General features: G+C 39.2%; 1 protein-coding gene across 3 annotated transcripts in view; it reads left to right on the top strand.

Annotated features, from left to right (window-relative positions):
- LOC5573635 overlaps nucleotides 1–14,579 on the top strand; it is an 84,909-nt gene extending 70,330 nt beyond the window's left edge. For 2 of the 3 annotated variants that reach the window (XM_001660912.2, XM_021837697.1), the window contains exons 2-3: nucleotides 13,172–13,523; nucleotides 13,583–14,579. In XM_001660912.2, the coding sequence (XP_001660962.2) occupies nucleotides 13,174–13,523; nucleotides 13,583–14,321 (1,089 nt within the window). In that variant the 5' untranslated portion in view covers nucleotides 13,172–13,173 and the 3' untranslated portion in view covers nucleotides 14,322–14,579. Of the gene's footprint in view, nucleotides 1–12,892; nucleotides 13,013–13,171; nucleotides 13,524–13,582 lie in introns of those variants that run through there. The other variant, XM_021837696.1, reaches the window with a different exon arrangement.
- Nucleotides 14,580–15,083: the final 504 nt, after the last annotated feature.

Below are 15,083 nucleotides of genomic sequence, written 5' to 3'. Positions count from 1 at the left end.
AGATATTGATAATTCTTGCTTATATTTAAGTTGTATATGTACGTAACAAATATGCAAAATATGAGGCAAATCCATCTAGAAATAACAAAAATGCTTGAATAGCGAAAAAAGTGTGTCCTTCAAGACAAAAAAGGGGCTACTTTGGACATTTTCACAATTTGATAATGAAATGTTTTTTTTTCTTATAAATTTCAAACGGATTCTGTAGATTATGGTCCATTGTGATGTTATTGAACGTTTTTCATTGATACACATAATTTAAAAAAATGCAAACCTCGAAACAATTACTCATATATAACAAATTTCTGCGAAACATGCTATTCACTATTTTTAGTTTGTGGTATGAAACTTAAACTTTCAATCTCCTCTTAAATGGAATTATCAGTTACGAATGCTTGATTTTTAAGTTGACATAAACGAACGATGTAACTACTAGGTACTGCTATGATAAATGAGCTTTGTACAAAAACTGTCTTTTCTATTCTTACTGTTATATGACCGATTTATAGAAGGATCACATTAATACTTGTCACTAAAAAGTAATTTTCATCAACAACGCAATCTATGAAGTAAAGTTTTGCAAGGTCGTAAAGAAGTAAAAGTTTGCTTTTGTAATATGGTTTTAGCTTCTTAGCAGTTTAGAGCTGGCTTAAAAGTAGTTTATTTTAGGAATTGAAGGATGCAATTGTTTTGTACTGCAAATTCATATAAAATATGACGGACAATATTTTTAAGAGATGATTTTGTGAACTTGTCATTGATACGTTTTGATACATGTGTGTTTCATGTCTATTCACTATCCCAAATATTCATTTCAATTTTTTTATGTTCTAAAATATACAAACCAAAACATTAAAATAAAATAAAAGTCTTAAAAATAAGTCATTTGATCAATTATTTTAATAAAACCACAATTTTAAGCAAAACAAACCACAAAATTTTTATGAAACTTGGCCATTTGATAGTTTTGTGATGCTTTCAATAACTTTCCACGACATGGGAAACATTCCAACAATGTTTGCATAGCCAATGTTTTATACCTTGAGAATATTTATTCTGACTTTCTTGAAATATTTTCTTGTTTATCTTGTTATTGTTGATATTGTTCCAAAAACAAATAATGCCTATTAGTAGAGCATACATTGGTGAATGAAAGTGCTGAAGATACAAAAGTGCTCAGATTAATATTTACGCTGCAAATAAATACCAAAGGTGAGTGTCCAAAGTAGCCCCCGGAATCAAAAGTAGCCCCGTCTGACGGTATGTAGTTAAATTATACCAATACAAAGAATAACATTGCAGCTTATTTTCTTTTCTACAATGTTCCAAGCAAAAAATCATTCAATTGTAGTCTAAGCATCAAAGACGAAATTTTGTGAACAGATGAATTAGACGAGAATGAAAATATTTTTTTTTGTGTTGAAAAAGAGGTATAGCTCAGATAAGGCAAAAATCATTCAATCCATAGCGGCAGTTTTCGTTCAGTGTGGAGGGCGTACTGGAAGGCCACAAGTTTCGTTTGTTGTTATGATTAAATTTAATTTTTGAAGCCATCCATTCTTAGCCACGATCAGCTTAAAGTCCCATCAAAACATTAAGCAGCGAACATCTGTCTTTTTCAAAAGATAATTGAAACAAATGATACCGACACTACAGCTTGACTGATCAGGAAACCCAACTGGTCAATTTATGCTTAATTTGAAGTATCTCGTTGGTATGTGCAATCTATTCACGTTATTCACGTATTCAGGAGCAATGGTTACAATCCTTTATCGCCATACTCATCAAGATTGTCAAAAGGCTTCATTCAATGCTTGCAGAAGAAACCGACGAGAAAGGAGACCAAACCAAACCTCCACACGGTTCCCTGGATTCTTCGCAAGATATTGAAGAGTGCCCTGATTGCACCGCTCTTAGCTCAAAAGATATAAAATGATTACCTGTGACAGAGACAAACAGACGTATCACTTGGAACAATTTAAAATTATGTGCAACAGGAAGGAAACCGCTTTAGCGCGCGCCTCTGGTTGTGAGATATGAAACTGAGGAAATTTAAAATAATATTCTAAGGTCCATGGAAATTTCGTTAGTGTTTTGTTGGTTTGCCTGTGCCTGAGAGCTACAGCAAAAAAAAAAAACTCTGAATGTAGCGTTGTGGATGCTGATGATGCAGTGAGTGGGATCGCTCGTAAACTCCGCAACGAATACCCTCCACCATCAGTTGCGCAATATACCGGGGAGCAATTGATTGTTCTCAATCATCCGTCGCCGCCGTCGCCGCACCAAGATCGGGCATCAGGAAAAGCTCGATGTCTCACAACTCGCTTTCGTTCGCCGTCGCTCGATTCAGGTTTGTAAAATTGGAGCAACCAACCACAAATTGCCGTGCTGTTGAACAGCAGTCATTTGTGGGTTCGAAGTCGTGCTCAGCTGTTGCGGTGTGAGGGTATTCCTGTGCATTGGTAAATGATTCGTTGTTGTTTTTTTTTCTGGTATCAATTGGTATGTTTTTCCTGTATACCGAATGACGTCGTTCCAAAGTACCAGAAAGAGGCCCGGTCGATGCGTTGTTGCTTGAAACGGGTACTGACCGGAGCGGCGGTTTGGCCAACAACCAGTAGTGTGAGAGGGGTACACAAGTTGGAGTGTAGGCAAAGTGCCAAGTCCTGTTATCTCTCAATCATATACTGGGCGAGAAAGTGCAGTTGGAATTTTTTCACCAGCCCTCCGGCACGCTCCGCTGTTTCGGATCGTGGTTTTGCGCAAGGCAGTGGCCTTGAAAATTTAATACAGTCACTGTGTCGAACTCGAAAGTTATCTTTTTCGGGGGGTTCGTGTTTAGGAATTAAATTTATTGTAATTTATGATTTATTAATATTACTTAAAATTGTTTGATTGGAATTTCGCCCGTTTTTTTTCAAATTTATTTAGAAGGCTTAGCGTAGCATAACGCCACTTTCGGGTGGTCTTGGACGATACTTCTCCAGTCATCCCTAACGTTTAAGATTGTCAGGTCCTCTGCGTAGGGGAGCCGGGGGTAATTTACCCATAGGGATGGCAAAACGCGCCACCCTAGATTTGAACGAACGATGTTTAAGAATGCTTGTTTTTGCCCTAGATTATATGAAGTGGATGAAAATGCTTCTCTTAACATTTTTTTATGTGTTTTTCTCAAGAAAATCGTAAAAAAACGTATATCGCTGTTTTTGTTGCAATTTTGTGTCATTTTTCAGGTCGATATATTGTCAAATTTTTGTTACTATCGCCGAGAGCCAACTTATTGACTGTCATAGTTTGTATTGCATGCAAAAAATATGTTAAACTAGTGGTCCCGGCAGACTTCGTCTTGCCATGAAGTAGGCTGTTAAAAACCGCTATGAATCGTCCCATACAAAATGACAGTTCCGTTCATTCTCGTTTTTCCTACTTTCCCGGTGAACATCCTGGAACTTTTATACACACAAACATGTCGGAACCATTGACGAACAAAATGGAGAAAAAATCATTCAAATCAATTGTCCCGTTCGTGAGTCATTTCGTGACATACAAACACCATTCTATTTTTATTTATATAAGATAAGATTTGCCCTTAGAAACCTTATTGAAGGACATACACTTTAAGCAAATTTTAGGGGTATAACGCCCACCCTTTTTTCATAACACTATAACAGCCGTTTGAATTCAGATTCTACCAAACGTAATGCCACGTTGAAGTTATGCGCAAATTGGAACCTTACAAATGCACATTTTTCGCACCAGCATGTTTGTTGAGTAATAATATCTGAACACTCGCCCGGATGTATGCAAGTATGTTTTGTGTGGCACGGCAAATGGCTGGGCATGGCGCACCATTGGTACCTCGCGTGCCTGCAGGAATAAAATAGACCCTTCTACAACCTGTTGTAATTTACGCCTCTCCCCTCTTATGGCTTGACGAAAATTTAGAGGTCCCCAATAAAAAATGCATAGCTGATTGTTTAATATTGGTCATTTATTATTACCAGTATCGGATGCAAAATACCGCAAGGCATTAAGTTGAATATAAACGAAGCCAAAGTGCCAAGTGCATAAGACTGGAGAATCTGACAATAGTTCGCGTTGAAAATCATTCAAATTAGTTGCTTGCTGATGGTGACCATTGGGATAAATTTTCAACGCAGAGCGCTGTTTGGTTCTATAGTCTTGTGCTCTTGAAATTTTGAGGTGTGGCTTCGTTCTAGAATTACCTTAAGAGTGTCACCTTAACTTAAACTTTAGAAAACTGGACACCGACATCAAAGTTTCAAAATTCTATAGTTTCAATTGATTTTGATGATTTTGTTTTGAGAAAAATCACAATTTATAATCAAAAATTCATGCATTTTTTTTATTTTGAATTAAATGACGATTCCGGATTTAGGTAAAATTTGTTGGGGTAGCTATGGTACCGTAATTTCGGGTGAAATTGATAATTTTTTACGGTTTTCCTTGTCTGTTTTCTTTAATGTTGACAATGCCAAACAACTGAATGCAGGAAAACAAAAACGAAGGGGAGCCTCATCGACCCATGTACCGAAATTTTGTAACAAATGTAATTTTAGTGTTAACAAATATCTCTAAAATAAAAAATAAGGGGATCTCATATCGGGGTGAAATTGATCACTTGTCAATGTCATTATTGTTAGATTTCAAAACAACTCCACATGATAAATTTGAGCTTCCTGAACCCGAATATGCTTGTCAAATTCTTAACAATGCAATATTCATATAAATAATTAATATTTAAATTTCAAGAATTACGCGGAAAACGCCTAAATGTATGCAATTTCCTAAGGAATTCAATAATATCTAACAGAAATTCGATTATTTCAACCATATGAGCTAATTGGTACGAGTTCTGGTGATTAAACTTGGTTTGGGGATATATCTCAAGCATCCTCACAAACTTTCAGGTTTATACCATGTTCAAATCCTTGTTTAGAACTAGAAGTTCATGGATGTTTGCCAATACTGCACCGTCCATAATTTTGAAGTTTTACATTATTTTCATAGTAATAAACATTTTTTAGCGAAAAAAACTTCACAACACACAATTCGACAATAGTTACGACAAACAACGTTCATTTACTGCAGGTTGCATTGATATTTGTGCTCCATTAGGAATGAATAAAATCGTGGGATACGATGATCAATTTCACCCTTCTGATCAATTACACCCGATTTTACGGTATTTCGAAATGAAAAAGCACATTAGTATTTATTTGCAAGAATTCAATAAATAAGGCAAACATAAAGTTTCGTTCTTCGAAAGACGGATTGTCTAAACGAACATTGATGAACTTTTCACTCTAATGTTCCTCAATGCTATGTTGTCCAGGTTCAGAACTTTTTTCATAATTTTCAAAATACTTTTAAAGTTCAAATTTTGTTGATAATCTGATTTTGAAGTCAGTTTTAAACCAATAATCTTAAAATGACATTATCTCAAAACCCACCGAAATCCCACTTCTTGCAGAAATCGTCCAGAAATTGCTTCACAGATTTTTGATACGCACATTTATCCAAAATTTGCTCAAGCAAATTATCGGAAATACCTCAAGTTATTTCCACATCTATAAAATTTCTTTCCTCGGTATTTTTCCATTTATTTTCCCAGTCATTTAAATAGTGATTCCTCCCAGAATTAATTCACATTTTTCCACGTATTGTATATTTAAAACTTCAGCAAATACTACAGCAATTATTGTGTTAATTCCTCCGTTTATTTTCTTTCTGGGATCATGTTCCAAAGTGTGTTCTCATGGACGCTTATCGACTTCACATTCTCTCACACACCACCCACTGTTTGGCGCCGATCACTGTGTGTCAACACTTGTAACATTCGCTGACCCATTCTCATTCTGATCACGAAACAGAGGAGAATGTTATTTATTATTTTTTGCTATGTTTGCAACCAAAGGGGTGTTCGATGATCCAATAGATTATAATTAGGTTGTTAAAGGCTGCATTACCAGAAAATATGAACGTTATTATCAATTTTATGCAAAATGAGTCACTGCTCATGAACGTTCTCGTGCCACGTACCAAACGAGAGAGTAAATGTTTACATTCTTACACACGCTAAACTTCATCCGCTCAGAAATGGGTGCCAAGTACACAAAATCGGCCTCTCTTCATGCAGCACAGATTCTGTGCAAAGGGGGCTGTACACAGTTTTGTGCAAACGGTGGTAAACAAACCGAATGAGTGAAATGCGCACAGAGGAGGAACGCTTGGAATGCGAAATTCGCTTCCATGTTTGTTTTGCTTCTGAAAACATTAAAAAAAAACATTCCGATTTTAAAGTTTTTCAGAGATTTTTTTCATTCGAATAGCTGAAGCGGAAGCAAATGGGGAAAAAACTTTCTCGTTTGCGACCATCTTCCGGCTTTTCGCTGATAAAAATCCCTGAAAACTCCCCATCTTACCAACGGCCAACTGTTTGCTGCCGCGCGGGAGATGACTGACAGTTACATTTCCATCGATCCGCGCACAGCCAATGGCCAACACATCGGTTACACATACAGTGGCCCAATTTCATATTCGTACAGGATACTGTTTCCACATCAAGTTAGTAAAAAACTATTAAATGAAGTATTGAGCTTCAAATACTTTATCCATATTGCAGGTAATAGGTGTCATCTATTGTTTGCCAATCCTAAAATGTTTCCATTTACATTCATCTTTGGATTAATAGAAAAGTGTTGAATTGATGTCTAAAATTCACCCAATTCCATATTCGTACACCTACCAAAATTCAAACGCACAACGTTCAAAACTAAATTTAGAAGCTCTATTTGATTACTGAAGTGCTTTATTATGATGTTCAGATGTAGTGAAATACATTTGGATAATTTATTAGTGGACATATATGAAATTTAGGTAAAATTATAAGAAATGCCAGTTTTCCAATGATTTTTGCTATTAAATCCAATAATTCGAACAATAACGTTTATTTTTGTCATTGGATCCAATCTGTAGATTTTACTCGTAAGCTCTGATAGAAACTTAGTTGAAATATACACAGTTTACAGAAATCATAAACAGTTTTTATTCCTTTTGAGTTCAGAAAGTTGTTGTGCCATAAGTTCAAAACTCTTCTAAAATGATATTTTTAATCAATGTAAACCCAATTTTCATTTTAAACAACAGGTAAATGTTAATTTTGAATCTGTCTGTAAAAATAATTTGAACTACGAACTTTGTTTTACAATAAAGTACCCTAAACTACGCTGTACATACCTCCACATAATTGATGTCATCGTAATATTCAATTATCTTTGAAATAATTTACAAATTATATTAAAAATAGCAACCTATTTTACAATTTATTGATTTTATAAGAAAAATACAAAATAACTTGAATGTGCAGAGAGCATTGATATACTATTTAATAGAATATGTCCTGTTGTTTTCCTCATTTTAAAAAACGTTTGTGTTGCGGTCATGGCAATAATATTTATTCTATAAATCTCTATAATCTTGTTTGGTAGTAAAATGTAAATTACAAATGATAATTACGCAATTTTTTGATAGGAACATTAACTATGGATTATGTATATACATTTAGGAGCCAAACATAAAGAAATTGACTAAATTTTTTGGTTTTGGATTTGTTATAAATGTTATATTACCTAAGATTCAAAAGTATAAGTTGTCGATATCCACTCCTAGCTACTCTAAAACTGATTATATTTTTTTTGTAATTTGTGCAATATTCTCAGTTATCATTCTAAAGGAAGTGATGTTGAAAAAAAATGCAATTTATTGTTTGACTTACCGAATATTTTAGCAAAAAACATGGGAAAACTGGTATTTTTCTTAAATTTACTTAAGTTTCAAATATGTCCGCTTATAAATTTTCCAAATGTATTCTACTGCATCTGAACAACACAACAAAGAGCTTTAGTAATCATCTAGTCCATTAAAAATTAGTTTTGAATGCTGTATATTTCTTTTTTGTTAGGTGTACGAATATGAAATTGGGTCAATTATAGGCACAATCTCAATACTTTTCCATTATTTCAAAGATTTAAGCAAATGAATACAGTTTGTCATTGCCAAACAATAGATGACACCTATAACCTTCATTATTGATAAATTATATCGAAGTCCATGCACCATTTAATAGTTTTATACCAACTTGATATGAAAACAGTGCCCCGTACGAAAATGAAATTGAGCCACTGTAGCATGAGTGCGACTTACACAGAATTTTCACTCAGCCAGAGAATCCTGCATTGGTTGCCTCATTCTGTGTAATTTTTACACATGCGCTGCGTTGAGCAGGCTTAGCGTGCACGATTGCGATGTGCCTAGAAACGGTTTTGGTTTACAAACTGTTACACTCTCCGAATATGATTCGATCGGCTTATTCAGATCGAAATCCAAACACAGATTACATATATTTTGCAATTGGATTACATGAACAAATTGATGTGAAATTTTCGAATAAGTTACACTTCTTTTCGGTGAGAATCGAATCCCACGACTTTTTGTTCACTTGATAGGTTGCGTTACCTCTACACCACGAGAGGATGGATGGGCGTCTAATTCTTGCGAAAGAGGTGCGATTTGCCTAAAAGGACCACATGATTATTGAGCTGAAATCGAATTCAAGTTAAATTCTGCGTCCATGAGTCCTCTCATGGTGTAGGGGTAACGTGCCCTATCTAATGAACAGTGAGTCGTGAGTTCGATTCTCACCGAGAAGACGTGTAACTTTTTCGCAAAATTCACATCCATTGGTCCATTTATTCCAATTGCAAAATAAACATGTATGTAATGTTTAGTTTTTCGGTACATTATTTCATGTTTAAAGGAAGCTAGTGACAAAACAACACCACCACATGGTTTTTAATTACATTGTGAGGCATATCTAAAAATTAAATTGCTTGAAAACTCAACATTTTTGAGGTTGTTCAAAATGTTTGAGACTACTTTTCGATCCACTCCTTAGTTGTAACAATTTAAGAACATCCACCTATCCCCATGAGCGTCATAAAAATTATGAACGGGCTTTTTTAAAACAAGACATAAGACATGTAGGAATGTCCTTGAAAGTCGCAAAAGTTTCCAACGCCAAAAGATCCCAAACCGGACCGGGATTCAAACCAGTCGCCTTCAGCGCTGAATACCGTTTCATAGTATTATGAAACGTCTCTATTGGACTTGTTCATAGTATTATGAAATTTAAATAGAATGTAAAACAATCACAATTTTTACAAAAGTAAATGAGAAAAAAGCGGGAAACTTATTGCAGATATGGGAACTTGTTTTTTTTTTTCGACAGTTTAGTTCTCTTCGTCATGGCACATATTTGTCACCCAAATAGACTGCAGCTTAATAGTAAAAAGGACGTAATATAATTAAAATTATGTTAAGCCCGATGGGTTATAAAAAGACCCTCCTTTCCTGATAATGCTACGTGTTTGTATACCAAAATTATCATCACTCAAACAAATTTCGCGGAATATTCAGAAAAATTTCGTTTCGATTCGAAATATTTCGTGAGAATTTGAATTTTGCATCGGCTCTTACGGAATATTTCGAATATTCGTTTCGTTTCGCTACGAATAGTTTTGAAAAATCCGCATATCGTTTCGTTTCGTATCGCCATTGAAAATACTCATATCGCATACCCTTACGTAGCACAGCCCTCCATACCGATACACCTGGAGATCACCACAGCAGACAGAATCGCAAATCGACCACGTTCTGATTGATGGACGGCACTTCTCCGACATTATCGAAGTCAGGACCTATCGTGGCGCTAACATCGGCTCTGACCACTGTCTGGTGATGGTCAAATTGCGCACAAAACTCTCCGTCGGTAACAACGTACGGTACCGACGGCCCTCCCGGTATGACCTAAAGCGGCTTAAGCAACCGGATGTCGCAGCGGCATACGCGCAGCACCTCGAGGCTGCATTACCGGAAGAGGGTGAGCTGGATGAAGCCCTTCTTGAGGACTGCTGGAGAACAGTGAGAGCAGTCATCAACCATGCAGCTGAAAGCAACGTCGGGTACATGGGACGGAGTCGACGGAACGATTGGTTCGACGAGGAATGTATGCAGGTTATGGAGGAGAAGAATGCAGCACGGGGTGTCATGCTGCATCAAGGGACCCGGCAGAACGTGGAACATAACGGAAACGGCAACAGCAGACCCGCCTCGGGAGAAAAAAAGCTGCCTAGAGGAGACGGAGTGCGAGGAGATGGAGCAGCTGTGCCGGTCTCAAGAAACACGTAAGTTCTATCAGAAGCTGCTGAGATGCGCTTCGACGCACACCTGAATGGCGCTGAGAGCACAGACAATGAAGGACGGGACAACGGAGGAAATGCCTTCGACAGTACTGCGGGCGTTGGAAAGCAACCAGGGAGGTTAAGGATGCCATTCACCAGCTCAAGAACCATGATGCTGCTGGTAAGGATGGTATCAGAGCTGAACTCATAAAGATGGGCCCAGAGAGGCTGGCCATTTGTCTGCACCGTCTGATAGGCACAATCTGGGAAACAGAATAGCTACCGGAGGAGTGGAAGGTAGGGGTAATAGATGGGGCTACAAGAAAGGCGACAAGTTAGTTTGTGAGAACTTCCGAGCGAACACCATTCCAAATGCGGCCTACAAAGTATTATCCCAGATCATCTTTCATCGCCTGTCACCTGTAGTAAACAAGTTCGTGGGAAGTTATCAAGCCGGCTTCGTTGACGGCCGATCGACAACGGACCAGATCTTTACTGTACGGCAAATCCTCCAAAAATGTCGTGAATACCAGGTCCCAAAGCATCACCTCTTCATCGATTTCAAGGCGACATACGACAATATCAACCGCGTAGAGCTATGGAAAATCATGGACGAGAACAGCTTACCCGAGAAGCTCACGAGACTGATAAGATCGACGATGGAAGGTGTGCAGAATTGTGTGACACTCCAGTTCGTTTGGATCCCGCCGGGGACTACGACAAGGTAGATGGACTTCATACCTGTTGTTCAATATTGCCCAAGAAGGTGTTATGCGGAGAGCCGGGCTCAACAGCCTGGGTACGATTTTTACGAGATCCAGTCAATTTGTTTACTTCGCGGATGATATGGACATTGTCGGCCAAACCTTTGAACAGGTGGCGGACCTGTACAGCCGCCTGAAACGCTAGGCAGCAATAGTTGTTCTAGTGGTGAAGAAGACCGAAACAAAGTACATGCTAGCTGGTTGGGCCAAGCGCGACAGGGCAGTGTTACGATAGACTGAGATACGTTCGAGGTCGTCTACCTTGGATCCTTACTGATGGCTGACAATAACGTTAGCCGTGAAATACGGAGGCGCATCATCAGTGGAAGTCGGGCCTACGATGGCTTCCACAAGAAGCTGCGGTCAAAAAAGATTCACATCCGCACCAAATGTACCATGTACAAAACTTTCATAAGGACTTGCAAGCATTTGGAGTCTTGGAACGTCAGGTGCTTGTCCAACTCTACGGCGAACCCAGTATCCAGAAGGTGGCCAAAGCTGGAAGGATACGATAGGCAGGGCATGTTGCAAGAATGCCGGAGAACAACCCTGTAAAGATGGTGTTCGCTTCGGATCCGTTAGTACAAGATGGCGTGGAGTGCAGCGAGCTAGGTGGGCGGATCAAGTGCGTATCGATTTGACGAGCTTGGGGCAGAACCGAGGATGGAGAGATGTGGCCATGAACCGAGTATTGTGGCGTGAAATTGTTGATTCAGTGTTATCTGTGTAGATGTTAACTAAATTAATGAAATGCACGCCTTGTTATCCAGGGAAAAGAGGTCTGCTTCTACTGATACCCTTGTTGATTAGCAGAAGGCTTCGCTACTAGCGATCGCCTCACAGACCCGAAGATGCCTCTCACTCCTTTAGTATCATTCATTTCGTACTGATCTCTTGCAGATCGTCGGGAATTCCTGGACTGGTCACCTCGAATACCTGGGTAAACGGGTCTAAATTTAATGAAAATTTAAGTTTTTCTTGATTACAGATTACCATTTTTCCTGTTACACAATATACGAGTTTAAAGATGGCAGAGACACGATAGAGAAAGCTCATTGTGTACAACTATGCTGGGATATAGGCTCTATTCCAGTGAAAACATAATTCCTAGTAGTTTAATAAGAATGGCATACTTACTTCAATTTGTATATGTATTGAAAATCTAAGCCTTGCTTTTTTTTCAAAAACATGCTTCAACCATAATTGTTTTTTACGAGGTTGGGGTTTAATACTGTTTTGACTAGAAAACTGCTATAAGACCTCTATAAAACCATATGGAGAACAAATGTTTTGCTATCTTCATTCAACATTTGCATCCTCACTTGACTGGATTTCATCTTCACGCCAATCCAGTTAAGCAACTAATTCGTGGAAAACTCCTATCTTGACATACTCTTCGTTTCTCTGCAATTTTCCAATGGTACCCATGTCTGTCTCCTCACGGCAAAAGGTTGAACCCAATTGTTAACATGACTGCACCCAGTGCTAGTCATCAGCCGCTCCACAGATGGTTCAAATTCACGGAAAACGGTTCCGACCGAGAGGGCAAAATATCGAAGATGGCTCATTAATGTAATCGTCTGCCCTGACGGTGTGGTGTCTCACTCTCTCCCTGCCTGGAACAAGCTCACTAGCAGCCGAGTTACTGATGCCCAATGGCGTAACTAAGGGGGACCTAGCTTCCCCCTTCTGGGAATACTTCAGCTTATCCCTAGAAATTCAAATTTTTACGCTGAGATTGTATTACGCTTAATGAATTTTACGACCGAAAAGCTCAAGCCCCCTAATTTTGAACTCAAGTTACGCTACTGCTGATGCCGTATCCATTGGCACATGTTGTTTGGCCTGATAGTAGCGCAGTCACTTTTTTCCCCTCTGTGGACTGGCTGCTGTGCAGCAGTACCAGTAGCCAGCAGTCAGTAATCGATAAGAGCTGGACGGTTGGATGGTTGGCTTGTTTGGTGGAGCTGCAAAACTGTGAGAAATGTAATTGAACAAGCCAAACTCTAATGGGTTTCTCTGTGCACATCTGGGTGCCTCGCCACTGGAAAATCGTCTCCGCTACTAATATCCATAAGCATTTGTTGTAGAGCTCCAATAACATTTCTCATTTCAACGTTTATTTTTTGTATCGTTCACTTTCAGAAATGGGTTTGTTGGTTAATCGCAGTCGGGTGCTTGATTTACGGTGGTCGTTAGCACTGTCCTTGGTCGTGTTGGCTACTCTGGTACGAGGCGATGGATTCAAACTGCCGGATCAAACGGACGCTGCTGTAGGAAAGGCAGCCGTTGATGGCCCATCCGTGGTACCAGCTACCGGAGAAGGTCGTCGTCAGGGAAAACACCTACTGGACTTCATCGGCCTGGGTACCGGAGGAAACGTGGACCCCTACCTGGCTCGAACCAACGCTCAGTGTCTGAACGGCGAACTAGCTGATTGTTTCAAATCACAAGCCCTCAACACGTTCACGGACTTCTTCGCAAAGGATGTCTACCAGTATGTTCCCTAATACCCCTCTCTATACCTCAAAACTAATTCCCCCTACCTCGTTTTAGGTTAACATCCGACGCCCGTATAACTCGCCTGCCGGAAGCTCAGCTCCGTTCATTCCAGCAAGATCCATTCGAGTACTCGGAAGAACCCCGGCAACTAGATTCCGAATGGGACCAACTCTACAAGTTCGGCCTCCGTCAGCTGGAGCGCTTCGTCAAGTCCACTGCCCTCGAGTTCCAAATCCCAGACGAAGTCACCGAAGGCGGCCGTTACCAGGCGCGCTTCATCGATGAAATCTCCGACGAAATCGACGTCATCGAGGACAAGAAAGCTCCACTCTTCACCCGGCATCGTCTGAAGAAAATCTTCATCCCTCTGCTGATCATCCTGAAAATCTTCAAGCTAAAACTCCTGCTCTTCCTGCCTCTGATCCTCGGACTGGCCAGTTTCAAGAAACTTCTCGGATTCGCCGCCATCATCATTCCCGGTATCATCGGATACATGAAGCTGTTCCGGCCGAACCAGAGTTGCTGCTCGAACGATCTCTTCTCCAACAGCTACCAGCCCCAGTACTCTCCGCAAGGACTGGGCTCCGTCAGTTACAACCCATTCAAACCCTACCAAAACCAATACTCCCGACCGGAGCCCAACTTTGCTGCTCCTTACGGCAACTACTACCGAGACAGCCACGAGCTGAAGAATGGAGGAGGAGGAGGAGGAGTCAAGTTCGGAGACGACCAAGCCTACCAGGGATACTCGGAGTACCGAAGCAACGATAAGGACATTAAAGCGGAAAATTAACCATTAGCGATTGGAATTCATTCTTCTGTATAAAAAATCTAATTTAATTTAGTATGACTACAAGCGTAAAGCAAAAAGAGTGAGAGTGTGTGAATGTGTTTGTGTTGTTCTACCAGTTAATTGTCTAGTGAGCGATGTGGCTCAACGATACCGCGCGTAACAGTTTACCAGTTAGTACCAGTGTAAATATTTGCTAAGGAAAGCTAATTAAAATTCCGACCACGGAAACAATTTGAAAAGTAAATGTTATTATTTTGAGTAGCGTATGATCAATAACGAACGTGTGTGTGGTTATCACCATTATTAGTCATTGTTGACGAGATGAATCATAATGGCACGGCCTTGTTGCCCAGCATGTAGCTTTAATGTGGAAATGTAGTTGAACAAGAACTAAGATGGAACGCATTTTCGTGGACCATTTTCATCCATCAAACCTTTAAAATGATGAACCTTCAGTTAAATTTGATTACGGTTGAGCTGAGCGTCATAATTTATTCATATCCAAGCAATATTAAGTAGCCAAGGTAGTTTTTCGAATGAAATTTAAATCTCGAAACTAGGGACTAGGGACCTAATAAGCAATCGGACAAAATGAACCGAACATTCTCTTTTTATCCTAGTATACACATTTTTCATCCAAATGTGTGAGCCCTGTGTTGTATATACTGTATAACAGTACACCAGTACACACATCACGGTGTCTTTTTTGTGTAGCTTTATAACAACAACAAAAATCGGCATATCTCAAATTTGTAACAATGA

Source organism: Aedes aegypti, chromosome 1 (assembly GCF_002204515.2).
Source record: "Aedes aegypti strain LVP_AGWG chromosome 1, AaegL5.0 Primary Assembly, whole genome shotgun sequence".
NCBI lineage: Eukaryota > Metazoa > Arthropoda > Insecta > Diptera > Culicidae > Aedes > Aedes aegypti.
This window is presented reverse-complemented; position numbering and strand designations above follow the sequence as displayed.